Genomic DNA, 14,947 nt, shown 5'->3' with positions numbered 1-14,947 from the left:
TTTCTTTCTTTTTTTTCTTCCTTCCTTCCTTCCTTCATCCATTCTTGCACTATACACACACTATATAATTATGATATATAATATAATATAATATAATATAATATAATATAATATAATATAATATAATATAATATGTGTGTGTGTTTGCATGCAGGTGCCATGGTTTATGTCTTGCTACAGAGGACTAATACTGGGAATCAATTTTCTCTTTTCACCCTGTGAATTCTGGATATCAAACTAGGGTCACAAGGCTTGATAGTAAGTGCCTTTTCTTTCTGCACCATCTTACTGGCCACACACCCCCTTTCTGTTTAACTCCTCCCTTTTACTCCCTAGCTGTAATTTAAGTGAATAATAGCAGGCTATAGGACATAACAACAACAAAGCAACTCAGTGGTTTAAGGGAGGTTCTTCCCTACTGGGTGAACAGGTATATGAATTCTCTCCAGAAGACCCCTGGCACATAAACTAGTGTCTTTTAGGCCTGTTCTTTCCTACCAAACTAAGTGTAGACTACTGGTGCTCTGATAAGTGATTATGTAACCACACCTGCCATTTTAATTGTGTGGTACAATTCAATATTATGTAAAGTAAGAAATACAGGGGTGAAAAAAAAATAGCTGTTTCTATAGACATTTAGATGAATGCCTTCCAAAGCTCCACAGTACCTGGTAACGTGTAGAAAATCACAGTCAAATTAGGTGAAATATAAGAGCACAAAACCCATGATGCTTGCAATCTGGCTTCATTTAACCCTGAAATCATCTTACCAAGGACTGTACAGGGAGGCTGCATGGAGAATTTGAGAGTGACACACCGTGTCTGAGAAGGCAAAGCTGGGTTTCACCTAATGATGCATTCAGACCTGCAAGCAAAGGCTTGGCCTCACATTAAAGGAAAAATGTAATGAACGCACACATGTATGTTTTAAGGTGTCTAAGTGTCACTTTAATGATCTTTGGCTTTCACTAGCACTAATTAACCAACTGCTTATGCTAATTGTCATGCCTATGAAGCTGCCTTCCTTAGGAATCATGATTGCACCACGAGGCCACTTTTGCTCCTGTTCTCTTTCTTTCAGGCCATTCAATACAGCATTCAAGATGTAAGCCTCACAGCAGCACATTCCTTGCAACAAGAGTCCCACTTCATTTTGTCATTACACCCACCACCTTCCTTCTGCCGGCCTCCACCACATGCTACACACAGTAGTTATTTTTTAAAATGTTGAGATATAATACCCACTGAAAATGTCAGGTCCTGCATCGTAGCCTAAGAATTCGAAGTCCAGCTTTTATGAACGTAAGTTACATGTAAATCCCTGCACTGTGAAACCAGTTTCATAAGTGAAGGGAAGATGCTCAGTTAGGGAGTAGCATTTTCATTTTAATTAGCCAGCTGGAGCTTAATTTTAAAAATCAAATATGGATTTCCAAGATAATCTAGATGTGGATAGATGCCACTATAGCTTTTCATTCAATATAATATCTGATGATTTGATTCCATCTTGATCCCTCTAGGTTTTTGGTGAACCATGCAGAACACACAAAAGCATTCTTTTCTTTTCATTTTATAAACTCTGGAACTAATTGTCTTAATCATTACTGACATACTTGTGATGTGGCAGATGATATGTGACTAAATGATGCTTGAACCTGGCACTGTTCATCTCCAGCCACCTTTGAAATGACTCCAAGCACATTTACAACTGGCCAGGATTGTTTTCAGGGACTCCACAGAAACGGTCAAACCCCATGATACACAATCATTGCTTGTCTGTTCTCGGGTTGTTCATAAACATAGTTGTACAGGTTAGTTGTTGTTTTTCTCTTTTTTCTTTTTTAAACACATTTTCCACAGTGTTCTTTGTATGTGGTTGGGTTAGGTGAGTTGTATGCACTTGAGTTTCATAATATTCGCATAGATGTCAGGGGACATCCTTAAGTGTTTGTCATACCTCTTCCCCATTTTTGAGACTGTCATTTTGTACCTACCCATGCCAGGTTAAGCCTGTGAGCTTCTGGGAAAATCTCCCCTCTCCATATTCCAATCATGCAGAAATCAGAGATGGGTGCTACTAACTCTAGTGACTTTACATAGGTTCTGGGCATCAGAACTCGGGACTCGGGGTATACATGACCAGTTCTTTACCCATTGAGTGGTCTTGCCCTAGTTTTTCTGTTGAATTGACTTATGGAGACAAATTGGCCATTTCTTCCTTTGCCCTCCTTTTTTTCTATTTTTGGTATTTGTTTTGTTCTGTTTTTTGTTTATTTGTTGTTGTTGTTTCATTTTTTATTGGATATTTTCTTTATCTACATTTCAAATGTTACTTCCTTTCCTGGTTTCTTCCCCAGAAGCTCCCTATTCCATCCTCCTCCCCCTGCTCCTATGAGGATGTTCCCACATCCACCCACCTACTCCAGCCTCCACACCCTGGCATTCCCATACACTGGGGCATCAAGTCTTCACAGGACCAAGGGCCTTTCCTCCCATTGATGCTTGACAAGGCCATCCTCTGCTACATATTCAGCTGGAGGCATGGGTTCCTCCATGTGTACTCTTTGGTTGGTGGTTTAGTCCCTGTGGCTCTAGGGGGTCTGGTTTGTTGATACTTTTCTCCCTATGGGGTTTCAAACCCTTTCAGCTTCATCAGTCCTTTCTCTAATTCTTCCACTTGGGACTCTGGGCTTAGTCCAATGGTTGGCTGCAAGCATCTGCCTCAGAGCCTCTCAAGAGACAGCCATATCAGGCTCCTGTCAGCATGCACTTCTTGGCATCCACAATAGTGTCTGGGATTGATGAATATATAGGGAATGGATCCCCAGGTGGGGCAGTCTCTGGATGGCCTTTCCTTCAGTCTCTGATCCACACTTTGTCTCTGTATTTACTACCATGAGTATTTTGTCCCCTCTTCTAAGATGGATCAAAGCATTCATACTTTGTTCTTCCTTCTTGAGCTTCCTGTGGTCTGTGAATTTTATCTTGGGTATTCTGAGTATTTGGGCTAATATCCACTTATCAGTGAGTGCATATCATGTGTGTTATTTTGTGATTGGGTAACCTTACTAAGGGTGATATTTTCTTTTCTTCATTTTTTTGATATTTTCTTTTTTAAAATTAGATATTTTCTTTATTTACATTTCAAATGCTCTCCCCTTTTCTAGTTTCCTCTCCAAAATCCCCTATCCCCTCACCCTCACCCTACCTACTCCCCAACCTACCCACTCCCACTTCCTGTCCCTGGCATTCCCCTATATTTGGGCATAGAGTCTTCACAAGACCAAGGGCCTCTCCTCCCATTGATGGCTGACTAGGCCATCCTCTGCTACATATACAGCTAGAGACAGGAGTCCCACCATGTGTTTGCTTTGATTGATGGTTTAATCCTAGTGAGCTCTTGGGGGTACTGGTTAGTTCATATTGTTGTTCCTCCTACAGGGCGGCAGTCCCCTGCAGCTACATGGGTACTTTCTCAAGCTCCCTTATTGGGGACCCTGTGCTCAGTCCAATGGATGACTGTGAGCATCCATTTCTGTTTTCGCCAGGCACTGGCAGATCCTCACAGCAGACAGCTATATTAGGCTCCTGTCAGAAAATCTTCTTGGCATCTGCAATCGTGTCTGGGTTTGGTGGTTGTTCATGGGATGGATCCCCAGTGGGGCAGTCTCTGGATGGTCATTCCTTCAGTCTCTGCTCCAAACTTTGTCTCTGTAACTCCTTCCATGGGTATTTTGTTCTCCCTTCTAAGAAGGATAAAAGTATCCACACGTTGGTCTTCCTTCTTCTTGAGTTCCATGTGGTTTGAAAATTGTATCTTGGGTGTTCTGAGTTTCTGAGCTAATATCCACTTATCAGTGAGTGCATATCATGTGTGTTCTTTTATGATTGGGGTACCTCACTCGGGATGATATCCTCCAGAGCCATCCATTTGCCTAAGAATTTTATAAATTCATTGTTCTTAATAGCTGAGTAGTACTCCATTGTGTAAATTACCACATTTTCTGTATTCATTCCTGTGGATTCTTTCCAGCTTCTGGCGATTATAAATAAGGCTGGTATGAACATAGTGGAGCATGTGTCATTATTACAAGTTGGAGCATCTTCTGGGTATATGCCTAGGAGTGGCATTGTTGGATCTTCCAGTAGTACTATCTCCAATTTTCCCAGGAATAGCCAAAGTGATTTCCAGAGTAGTTGTGCCAGCTTGCAATCCCACCACCATTGGAGGAGTGTTTCTCTTTCTCCACATCCTCGACAGCATCTGTTTTCACCTGAATTTTTGATCTTAGCCATTCTGACTGGTGTGAGGTGGAATTATTTGTTTTTTCAAGCCAGGGTTTCTCAGTGGAACCTTGAACTCACAAAAATCATCTACCTCTGCTTCCTAAGTGCTGGGATGAAAGACATGTGCCTCCATGCCAGGCTTCCTTTGCTGTCTTTTAAGTCTTCAAAGAGTTGGAAATTACAAAGGTAGACTTTTATTGACAGACCCTAGAAATGCACCAAGACATGCTGAGTCAGGTAAACTATGTGGTTATACTCTTATTTTCATACCTGCCCTTTTGCTTTATTAATCTACTAATAGCTACTGCCAGGTCATTAACAAAACCTTGAGAGAAAGCAGTTTTTTTTTTTTAACATATTTCTCATAGAGGTTTCAAAATAACAGAATGTCCTTACTCATTAAACAGGTCTTAAACGTGACAAGAGATGGGGTGAATGTACTAACTAGGTGTCAACAAAGAGGTGGAGTGGGGGAAAAAAGAAAGCAATGACAATGAGACATGGGGTGAAGGCTCTTTAACAGATAGAGGACATCTATTTCTGTCACTGTTACATGACACCATTCATACTGTGACTTATTGACACTTAAAAGCCATTTTACATTTATTGATTGAGCTACCAGTTATTTAGTTACTGTTCACTAGCCTTCATCTTTCAGTGATAAAACCCTTTAGCCAAAAGCAACTTTGGAGAAGGGCTAATCTTTTTAGGTCATAGCCTATCGCTGAGGGAAGTCGGGGAAAGAGCTTAAAGCAAAAGTCATGGTGTGTGTGTGTGTGTGTGTGTGTGTGTGTGTGTGTGTGTGTGTGCTTCTTGTTGGCTTGTCCATTGGTTCATGTTCAGCTAGCTTTCTTATGCAGGACAATATTTGTACGGATGTTATAGTCCACAGTGGGTTGTACTATCCTACATAAATTACCAAGCAATACAGACAATCCTCCGCAAAGCTTTCCACAGGTCAATTTCTACTAGGCTTTCCTCCGATGATTCTATGCTGTGTCAAGTTTACAATTAAACCAGGACATTTACAGGCTAGAAATTCAGCCCCCAAGTTCGCACAGGCTTGACAAGTGTTCTAACACAAGCCTGCATCTAAGCTCACAATTTTAAAGTAGACTACTCCGTACTAATTTTGGGTGTTCATTTCTCCGACAAGATATTGAATCCTATTAAATTTTATTTGTAGTGACTATATTTCAGTAAAAGTTTTCACACAATGGAGATTATTTATTTTATATTTCTAGACATTAGACTGTTTGAAATTATGCATTAACTGCCTCTTTCTTAACCTCTCCTCTTTGGGATATAAGCATAGCTGAACCTCATTCATTTAAGCTGGAAAACGTGCTAAAGTTCTCAAGAGCTGTTTTAATGCTTCTCATGTAGAAGGTTCTCTTTCTTTCTCTCTCTCTCTCTCTCTCTCTCTTTCTCTCTCTCTTCCTTCCTTTCTTTTTTTCTTTCTTTCTTTTTTTTTTTTTTTTTTTTTTAGTGAGTACGTTGTACCTGTCTTCAGACACACCAGATCCTATTATTGATGGTTGTGAGCAACAATGTGGTTGCTAGGAAGTGAACTCAGGACCTTTGGAAGAGCAGTCATTGCTCTTAACCACTGAGCCATCTCTCCAGCCCATGTGTAAGGTTCTGATTGTCTTCTTCTTGATTTATTAACTTAGAAAGAGAATACTAAATAGGGGGAAATTCTTCAGTAATTTCAATTTTGAAATTATATGCTTCCATTGTAAATATATATGATGTATAGATATTTACTTGCAAAGTACTTTTAAGCAATAAGGAAGCAAAAATAAAATACAACTAACAATAGACTTTCTAAGACCAGTGAAAGTAGCTCATATATTATAAACTCTACCCAAAGGCATGGCTATGTAAATTTAATATGTAGTCTCTGGATGCCTCCCATATTGGCTGCTCAAAAGCTCTATAGTTGTATATTCAAGAATCTAGAGGCATTGGTCACATTGAAAATGTAATATTATAAAGACACTGCCATTAGTGATTTTATGTACTTCTGCAAACCCTTCTTGAACTTGAAATAATGAGTAAGTTCAGGTAATAATTTTCTTGTCTTTCAAGTTTTATGACTAAAATATTGAGTTGTGTTTTATGGGCTTTATTATATTCTGTAGAATCAGATGTTTGCTTCAGGCAAAGAAGAAGTTAAGAAACAGGAATGAAACTGTTGCTATCAAATCAAAGGTTTAAAATAGGAATTGTGAATTCAGGAAGCATATACATTTTCCAGAGGTTGGAAATACAACAGAATATCTGTGTATTTTCTGAGTGGTCTTTCCATCCTCTCTGTTCTGTACATTCTCTGTGCGTGCATGCACACATGTGTGTGTGTGAGTGTGTTTGTGTGTGTATGTTTGTGTATGTGTCCAGAATAATCACATATTCAAGTATAGACTAAGATTATTGCTGAAAATTCATTTCCTTAGAGAATTTTAACAGATATTTTGCCGCTTATGAGCATATTTAGTTCCGAGGAATTCTAAAGAAATCCCACTAATTTCTCCCAATTTCGCTGAGTAAAACGGAAAGAGGAAACCTTAAATGATGGTAAATCCCACAAGACTGGAGACTATAGGAGCTACACCATCACCAGGGAGCAGACTTGAGCTGCTTTAGACGATTTTCCCTTTAAATTAAGCATTCTTTCTTTTCTCCGAGACTGAGGATTGAACTCAGTGTCTACAGTGTTCTAGGTAAGTGTTGCAACAGTAAGGCATCATCCCTAGCCCTCCTTTGACTTTTGATTTGAGACAAGGTCTCTCTAAATTGCCCGTTCTGATCCTGGAATCCTGTTGCCTCGATCTCCCGGGTATCTGTGATTACAGGATGTCCCACCAGGTCTGGCATAGGTTCACACTTAGATTACATGTTTAAACGGAGTCATGATTTGTTTTCTTCAGAAGGGAAAGGTGGAAAGGATAAGATTCTGATAAAATTCTCCTTTTGTGAGGAAGTATCTTTTTACAAGACCTAGAAGGGACTAGAAGTATTATTGTCATATTGGCCAAATTTAAATTATTTGTTTCCAACTCGTAAATCGAATGCCCTGGCTAAGATTCAGTGTAAGAGCATTTGGAACAACATAATGTGATTTTTATTAGGTAAGTGCATATACCACCAGTCTCACTTATTTTTTTACAGTGAGAGAAATGCCCCGGTCTGCCTGTGTGGCTCTTGTTAACCTATGATTTCAGGGCTGACCTAAAAACATTCAACACAGGGACTGTCTTAAAAATGAATCTGGTTTAAGCATATTTCCTTCATTTAAAGCACTCACTCCCCATAATTAATAGTGATGACTAAAATGTGGGCAGGATATCACAAAACATATGTAGAATGCAATATGCAGAATGTTAAAGTGCCACTGAACAACTGATGCTTTTCAGAAATAATTTATTTCTCTTAGAATTCAGGTCAAGAGGAGAAACAAATTTATCATTTATGCATAACCTCAATTCCACACACACCCTGATTATATTGAAGAAAGAAATGCACTGTGGATTTCTTTGAAGTGGATTGGCATTATTATGCCTGTCTAACTTTTTGTTAAACGTAGTGGGTTTTGCTGGCCTTGAAAATGTAATTTAAAAATGTAACTGATGTTTTTTCTGCTACCATTAAGAGAACTACACATAGCAAAATGAATGCATACTCATTTCAGCCTGTAAGATTTGTTTTTTAAAATTATTCCATTTGCAGCCAGAGGAAACATGAGATCATTTCTTTCCTTCTGCCAACAAAGTGCTTTCCCCACCCCACGTAGACAGTCAAGTGAGCTTCAAGGTCCCAGCTTACTTTCTACCATATTTGCACATAGCCTAGTGCCTCTAATGGGACAAGACTCAGTAGGCAGCCCTTGAGAGAATGTGAGAAGAACATAGTGTTCATAAGCTGAACTCATTATGTAGGGTAAGAAATGAGCAGGGCTAAGCAGAGTGCATCCACGGTTGCTTTGCGGTTGTTGGAGTGCATATAAGCACTGTACTCTTGCTCCACGTGCATTCCAAGTGCTGGGACATACATGCACACACATGCACACACGTGTGCAATGATCACCAAGCCTCAGGCCAGGACAAGTCCCTAGCCCTCCCAACCCGGCTCCTCCACCCCTCCGCACCCATCCAGGCTCCACGTGGGCGCACCCAGGCGCCAGGCGGCCGCGCGGCCCACGGAGCTCAGAGCCTGCCCAGAGCTGAGAGGGAAGGCGCGGCCTGGGGCGGGACGGACAAAGCTGGCGTCCAATGGAGCCCAGCATTAGCTCCCCGAAAGGAGGGAGCGGTGGCTTGCGCGGGCCCAATGAGCGGGGAGCCCGAGTGGGACTTCCTCCCGGAATCCCGTTGGCCATGATAGCGGGGCCGTGGGTGACACGTAAGTTGGGTGGGAGGTGGCGGGCGGCTGGAGCTTCCAGATCAGTGACACCAGCCCACCCCCCCACCCCCCCTTAACCTGACCAGACCAACCAGTCCCCATCTCTTCATCAATACCAAGGGACCGTTCAAGGGGACGCCGCCGGGAGCCAGGTCCCTTTGTTGGGCGCGCGTCCCCTACTAGTGGTAGCGACAAAGTCCAGCAGCGGGAGCCGGCGCGAGGGGCGGGGACTGACGGTGGGGACAGGGAGGCCAAAAAGTGGGGAGTAGGGAAAACCAAGCCGGCTGCGCGCAGGGACCAGTAGCAAGGGCAGCGGGCTCTGAAGTATGCAAAGAGACTCCACACGGGCCCAGCCACTCGCAGAAATCGGACATCACAGAAGTTTGGTGGCTGCTGGCCGGGTGGCGTCGATGACCTGGCGCCCAGCCGCCCGCGGGGGCTGAGCGGCCGCCTCTTCCTCTCCGGTCCGGCTTTTGTGTCTCGCTTCTTCTGCTCATGCTGTGTCCAGCTACTTCTCGTGGTGGCCGCTGCTGAGCTGTCCGACGCAGCGGAGGACCGAGGACACGACGGCTCCCGCCGCCGCAGCGCGGGGCACAGGAGGGACTATGGGAAACGGGATGTGCTCCCGAAAGCAGAAGCGGATCTTCCAGACGCTGCTGCTTCTCACGGTGGTCTTCGGCTTCCTCTATGGCGCGATGCTCTACTTGGAACTGCAGACGCAGCTGCGCAAAGCTGAGGCAGTGGCGCTCAAGTACCAGCAGCACCAGGACTCACTCTCTGCTCAATTGCAAGGTACAGTTAAGGGGAAGCGCACCGCCAACTTCTCTCTGAGCTGGTGCTGGTGCTGGAAAAGTAGCTTGGTGTATAGTTAGTTGGCTTTGCAGGTACCACCCATTGACCTTCTGGTGCATCTGAGGGAGCGGCCGCGGGGATGTTGGCTTCTGAGAGTATGTGTGGGAGATAATATCCTGATTTTCCAGCTTCCTCCCAGGAGTTATCTTTTAAATTCACAGCACCAGCACACGGTCCAGCCTGGCGTTTGGTGGATACATATAACACCAAGTCTTTTTACCCGAAGCACTTGTCAAAGACCCAGCTGCAATCTAGGCAAACAGCCCTTCTGCCACATCTGCCAATCCTTTCCCAAGAGGCAAGCCTTGGTTTGTAGACATAAAGAATTACACAGACATTTCCTAACCCGTGTTCTTTTTCAAGGAAAAAAAAAAGAGGCTATATACACTAGTGACTCATGAATGGAACCTGCAAGCTTGTGTTGTTATTAGAGCTCTTGTTATTACGTTTGTTCATTTAGTAGTTAACTTGAGAAATGTTGGGAGTGATGGAAAAGTCCACACCACTTGACTGTAGGTTATCCTACAGATATTTGCTTTTAAAAGGCTTGTCTTCCTGGAGAAACCTTTATTTAGCTGATCTGTAGAACCCTGTGTGTGCATCTTCAGGAATGCACACACGTGTTTTAGAGTTAGCTTTGAGAAGTCTAAAAGAAGAAACATAAAATTTCACTTTGCCAGCCACAGAAAACTCAGCTTGGGCAAGGTGTTCGCAGCTTGTAGCCTTTCATTTTAAGAATCACACTGTGAGTTTCCAAGGTCCAGATGATTCGAGTGTGAGTGCATGTAAACACTTTGTGGTTCCTTTAAGGTCATACTCGTTGTATGCATTTTTATGAATGATTTTGCTTGTCTTGCTGGTTTGTTTTCACCACTCATGAAGCTCTCTCTCTCTCCAATACAAAGCAAGTGAGAAATAAAAAGTCCTACCTAAATGCTGACCATCCTTGCTGTGAATGCAAATATAGCTTATTGAATCATCCTGGGCAGAAATAAGCTGAAGGGGGTATTTCGGGCAGTGGATGTGTATACAAATATAAAACAGATCCCTTTGCTTTGACCCAGCTATGCAGAGCATTTTCTAGTAAGACACTTAAGATGGGAGAAATGATATGCAATTATTTGCTTGGTCTGATTTGTTTGTCCCAACTTAAAAGAAAAGAAAGTATTTTTAGCATCTTGGTGCTGCATGGCTCCAGCCAATGAAAATATGTGGCTGGGCTTCCTTCAAAGGGAAAGCTTGCTTTTGATAGTTTTATATTTAAAAGAAAAAGTCTAAAGTATGGAAATTTACCTATGAGTTGTTGGTATGAGAAGGGTGGATACTTGCTTATTTATTTAGAAAATCATGCCTTCCACATGAGTTTTAGTGTGTGTGTGTGTGTGTGTGTGTGTGTGTGTGTGGTAAGATGGCCAATGTTTGTTTTTCACTCTCCACCTTATTTCTTGAGACAGGGTCACTGGATTCAAGCTTTGATCTCACTGATTCAGCCAGACTGTCTGGCCAGTGAGCTCCAAGGATATTCTGTTTTCACCCCCCTATAGCCCAGCACCCAGATTCTAGGCACACACCACTACACCTGGGTTCTTACACTGGTCCTGGGGATCCAAACTGAGGTAGTCAAACTTGCATAGCAAGCAAGCACTTGCCTGGCTGAGCTGTTGAGCCATAGTGTACTGTGCCCCTGAAATGTTACTTAACTGTTGTCTTGGCCTTGCAACAGTTGCAATGATTGTGTAGGAAGAATTAGTTCACAAGCTGGCTAAAGTTTCTGCTTATTTAAAACACACACACACACACACACACACACACACACACACACACATTCAGGCTTGCTTTTAGCAACATTCATGTCCACGTCTGTGTCTGTGTGCTGTTTAATAAGAAACAGTTTCTGAAAGCATGCAGCTCTTGTTTTTCCTTCCCTAGGACAGATGGTATTTTACCCTGTGATGCCACACACACCACCATCATAGATGAGCTTTCAGGGTGTCTGATTTCATTCTTTTTTTCCCATTATTTATTTACCTGTTTGTTTTTGATGTGTATGTCTACATGTCAGAGTGTTCATGAGTGCAGGAGTCGTAGATTAATGTCATCTGTCTCTTCCCATTTGTTCTTTCTCCACCTTAACATTTTGAGATGGCATCTTCCACTGAACCTGAGCAGGTTATTGATTTAGCTAGGCTGGCTGGCTTTGGGTATCTGCGGGCCTCTCCACCACAGCCATAGGGTTAGAGAGAAAAGAGTAGGTCTGCAGGCTGCACTTTACTACCTGCACCATTCCTGAAACTCTCCCTTCCTCCCTCCTTTCTCTCCCTCCCTCTCACCTTTGTTTAAGCCTTGCTTAGGTAAATGAGATAGATCTCTTAACATGACTTGGATAAAAGTCAGCATTAATTTTGAGTGGCCTTCTTTTAAAATATGACTCTTGGAAAAGTTGAAGTAACTGTGTCTGTGTCAAGTGGTACGCAGATGTTAAGAGAGCATAGTTAAGCTATCTTCATTACTCCAGGGTCCTTTGAATGGAAGTTACTCTTTTTGTATAGTAGTCTCATAATTGGAGTTGGAGAATGACATGGAAAGGATCAGAAACCAAATGACCTTCTCCACAAAAATTCATGACAATATCTTTTGCATCTATTTGTCTAACTATATAGCTATGTACCTTATCTATCTATCATCGAGCTAGCTAGCTATCAACTATCTATCATCTATCTATCTATCAAACATCTATCTATCATCTATCTTCTATTAATAATCTATGTATCATCTATGTTTCTATCAATAATCTATATATCTAGCTCCCAGCCCAGAACCTTAAGTATACCAAAGAGTAGTGTGGAGATCACATACTGCTGGCAGAAGTTGTACCAACCTTTGTCCAGAGCAGTGTTTATTTAACATTTGAAAGTTTTCTCTTGCTGCTTTCAAGGGAGCCACATGCCTTCCTTTCTGCAAGCAGTCTGCCTCTGGCTAGACTCCCCATTTGGAGCACCTTGCAGCTCCCATATCAATTAAATCCCATCTGTGGGGGTGGAACCAACAATCTTTACTGCTCCCTAGGTGATTCCAGGAGCAGCCATGGTTAAGAACCCTGACTCTCTAATCTTAATGCTAAGCCACTTCAAACATCCTCTTTACATGCTTGGCCCCGAGGGTGTTTCCCTCTCTTATCCTGGGCATGTGATTAGAAACAGACAGCTTTCTGGACTGGGTTTCAAACTCTAGTTCTGCTACTTTTTGTGTGAAGTCAGACCTAATTTTTCTTCTTTATCAAATGGAGATTAGAGTGACTCATTTCATCGGGGCTGTTCTAAGTATGAGCCAAAATAATATGCACAGTACCCTTAACACAAACATAGAGACTCTTATCTTTTCTCTTCCCAGCTTGGTCCTAGGCTCAGTGTTGAGCTTGGCTAAGTTCTTTGTACAGGTATATACCCGTCTTTGTTTCTAAGCAAGCATCAGGAAAATAAATAAACTGGCATAAGCTGGTGCACTTTACCCTGGACAAGGAAAGGCTCTTCCTTGACAACTTAAACACATAATTAGTCTTTGGTTACTGATTAACCCCTCTGTATCACAGTACATTAGCAGAGGTGTGCAGCTTCTGAGCTAATGATAGTACGAAGGTAGGAATAAGATGGAGCTAGCACACATTGAAGACTATTCAGTGTGCTCTCTGGAAACCCTGTCCCCTGTTATGACAGTGATGACCACATACCACTGAAGAAGAGCTATATAATATTTTATATGCTATAAATTCAAACAAGTACGATGTAATTATTTAGAAGAAAAGAGTTTTATGTAAAAACCCCATTTGTTACTTAAATTTGCTGGCATGAGGGAGGACAAAATCCTATCCTGACCAGGAAGGTATTGTGCTATGGCCTCCAAAGCTCCTAATTTGCTTTAAAACAAAAAGCCCTTCAGTTCAAACCCAGGCTCTTTAGTGCCCTTCCTCTTTCCTCCTGGTGCCTGGCGTATAACTGGTACTTGGCAACAGCAGGTGTATAAAGAGACACGCTTATTGAGAGACTGTGCAGTGCTATTCCATGATACTGGCTTGTGAGGCAGAGGGCATCAATTTGTTGTGCTTTCTCCTAGCTGGGTGATCGTCAACATAAAGTTCACTACCCTCTCACAGCACTGTTGCATATAGATTTCAGGATAATTGTCTTATAGGTTTCCATGTGGCCCAATACCTAGTGTGCTATGCAAGATGAATGGTGCTTGCATTTAGATTAACTTTAGAGGCTTCTGTGCCGCAGAGTTCTTCACAGATTTCTTCCATCATTCCTTCTTCAGGTGTGCAAAAATGGACAGTGTTTTGTGTAGGCACAGTAGTTTCCCTGTGCCGAGTTAAGACGTGTAACATCAATTAAACATTACCTTGAAGGAATGCCATCTGTATTCATATATATCTTCCACTTAAAAGAGATGCTTCTTTAAAAATACTGATGTGGTTTAGATGGGAAATTTGCCCCTTGACAATGTGCTTGACCAGTTGACTATCAGGTGGCGGTGCTGTTGTTAGAAGGTTGTGAAAGTTTTAACTGGAAGTGGCTCACTGTGTGGAATGGGGGAAGGAATAGCTCCCTCTGATTTCAGGTGAGCCCTGTGGTTTGTGGAGTATGAAGAGTTCCAGTCTCACTACCCATCACCATGCCTACCTGAACACAGTGGACTGTGCTTTCCCTAACTGTGAGACTTAATAAATCCCTCCTCCTTAATGTTGTGTCTGTGAAGCCTTTCATTATGACAACAAGGAAGGCAATTAATACATGTTTATCTTTTAACCTATAAAATTCATTCCCTAATTAAATGATAAAAGCTTATAAATACTTCATGCAACACCAAGTCCCCTGTAAATGACAGAAATTCTGTCCCCTGTAAATGACAGGAACAAGAATCTACAGCCATCTGTGAATGTGGCTTCAGCTATTGATAGTCTGTGATAAGGGAAATAACGGTTGAGTATGTCAAAATTGTTCACGGCATAGGGGCCTCTCGTGTGAACTCCAGAGAGATAGGCAACCTCATCCTTGACCTTGCTTAGATTTCCTGTCTTTGGAAAGAACATTGTTCCCTAGACACTGGTTGAAAGAATCCAAGAGTTAGAGAAATGAGGACTGAAGATTAACTGAACGTGAAGTGGACCAAGAATCAGAGTGTTGAGAGGACTATAGTAGGGGAGTCTGGGAAAGGGATCAGTAGTGGCTGGTGAGTGTTCAGCATTGTAATTATTGCTTAGAATTTCATGTTCTTTTTGTTTGTTTGTTTGGTTTGTTTTGTTTCTGTTTTTCCGAGACTGGGTTTCTCTGTATAGCTCTGGCTATCCTGGACTCACTCTGTAGTCCAGGCTGGTCTCGAACTCAGAAATCTGCCTCCCAAGTGCTGGGATTAA

General features: G+C 42.2%; 2 protein-coding genes across 4 annotated transcripts in view; one reads left to right on the top strand and one right to left on the bottom strand.

Annotated features, from left to right (window-relative positions):
* Positions 1 to 7,706: 7,706 nt before the first annotated feature.
* LOC110291845 overlaps positions 7,707 to 14,947 on the bottom strand; it is a 41,732-nt gene continuing 34,491 nt past the window's right edge. The window contains exon 3 of the mRNA XM_021159082.1: positions 7,707 to 9,417. Within this exon, the coding sequence (XP_021014741.1) occupies positions 8,865 to 9,417 (553 nt within the window). The 3' untranslated portion in view covers positions 7,707 to 8,864. The remainder of the gene's footprint in view (positions 9,418 to 14,947) is intronic.
* The window catches only part of Golim4 (golgi integral membrane protein 4), an 82,251-nt gene continuing 75,937 nt past the window's right edge, over positions 8,634 to 14,947 (top strand). For 2 of the 3 annotated variants that reach the window (XM_021158755.1, XM_029475264.1), the window contains exon 1: positions 8,634 to 9,477. In XM_021158755.1, the coding sequence (XP_021014414.1) occupies positions 9,291 to 9,477 (187 nt within the window). In that variant the 5' untranslated portion in view covers positions 8,634 to 9,290. The remainder of the gene's footprint in view (positions 9,478 to 14,947) is intronic. The other variant, XM_021158754.2, reaches the window with a different exon arrangement.

Source organism: Mus caroli, chromosome 3, assembly GCF_900094665.2.
Source record: "Mus caroli chromosome 3, CAROLI_EIJ_v1.1, whole genome shotgun sequence".
Classification (NCBI taxonomy): Eukaryota; Metazoa; Chordata; class Mammalia; order Rodentia; family Muridae; genus Mus; species Mus caroli.
This window is presented reverse-complemented; position numbering and strand designations above follow the sequence as displayed.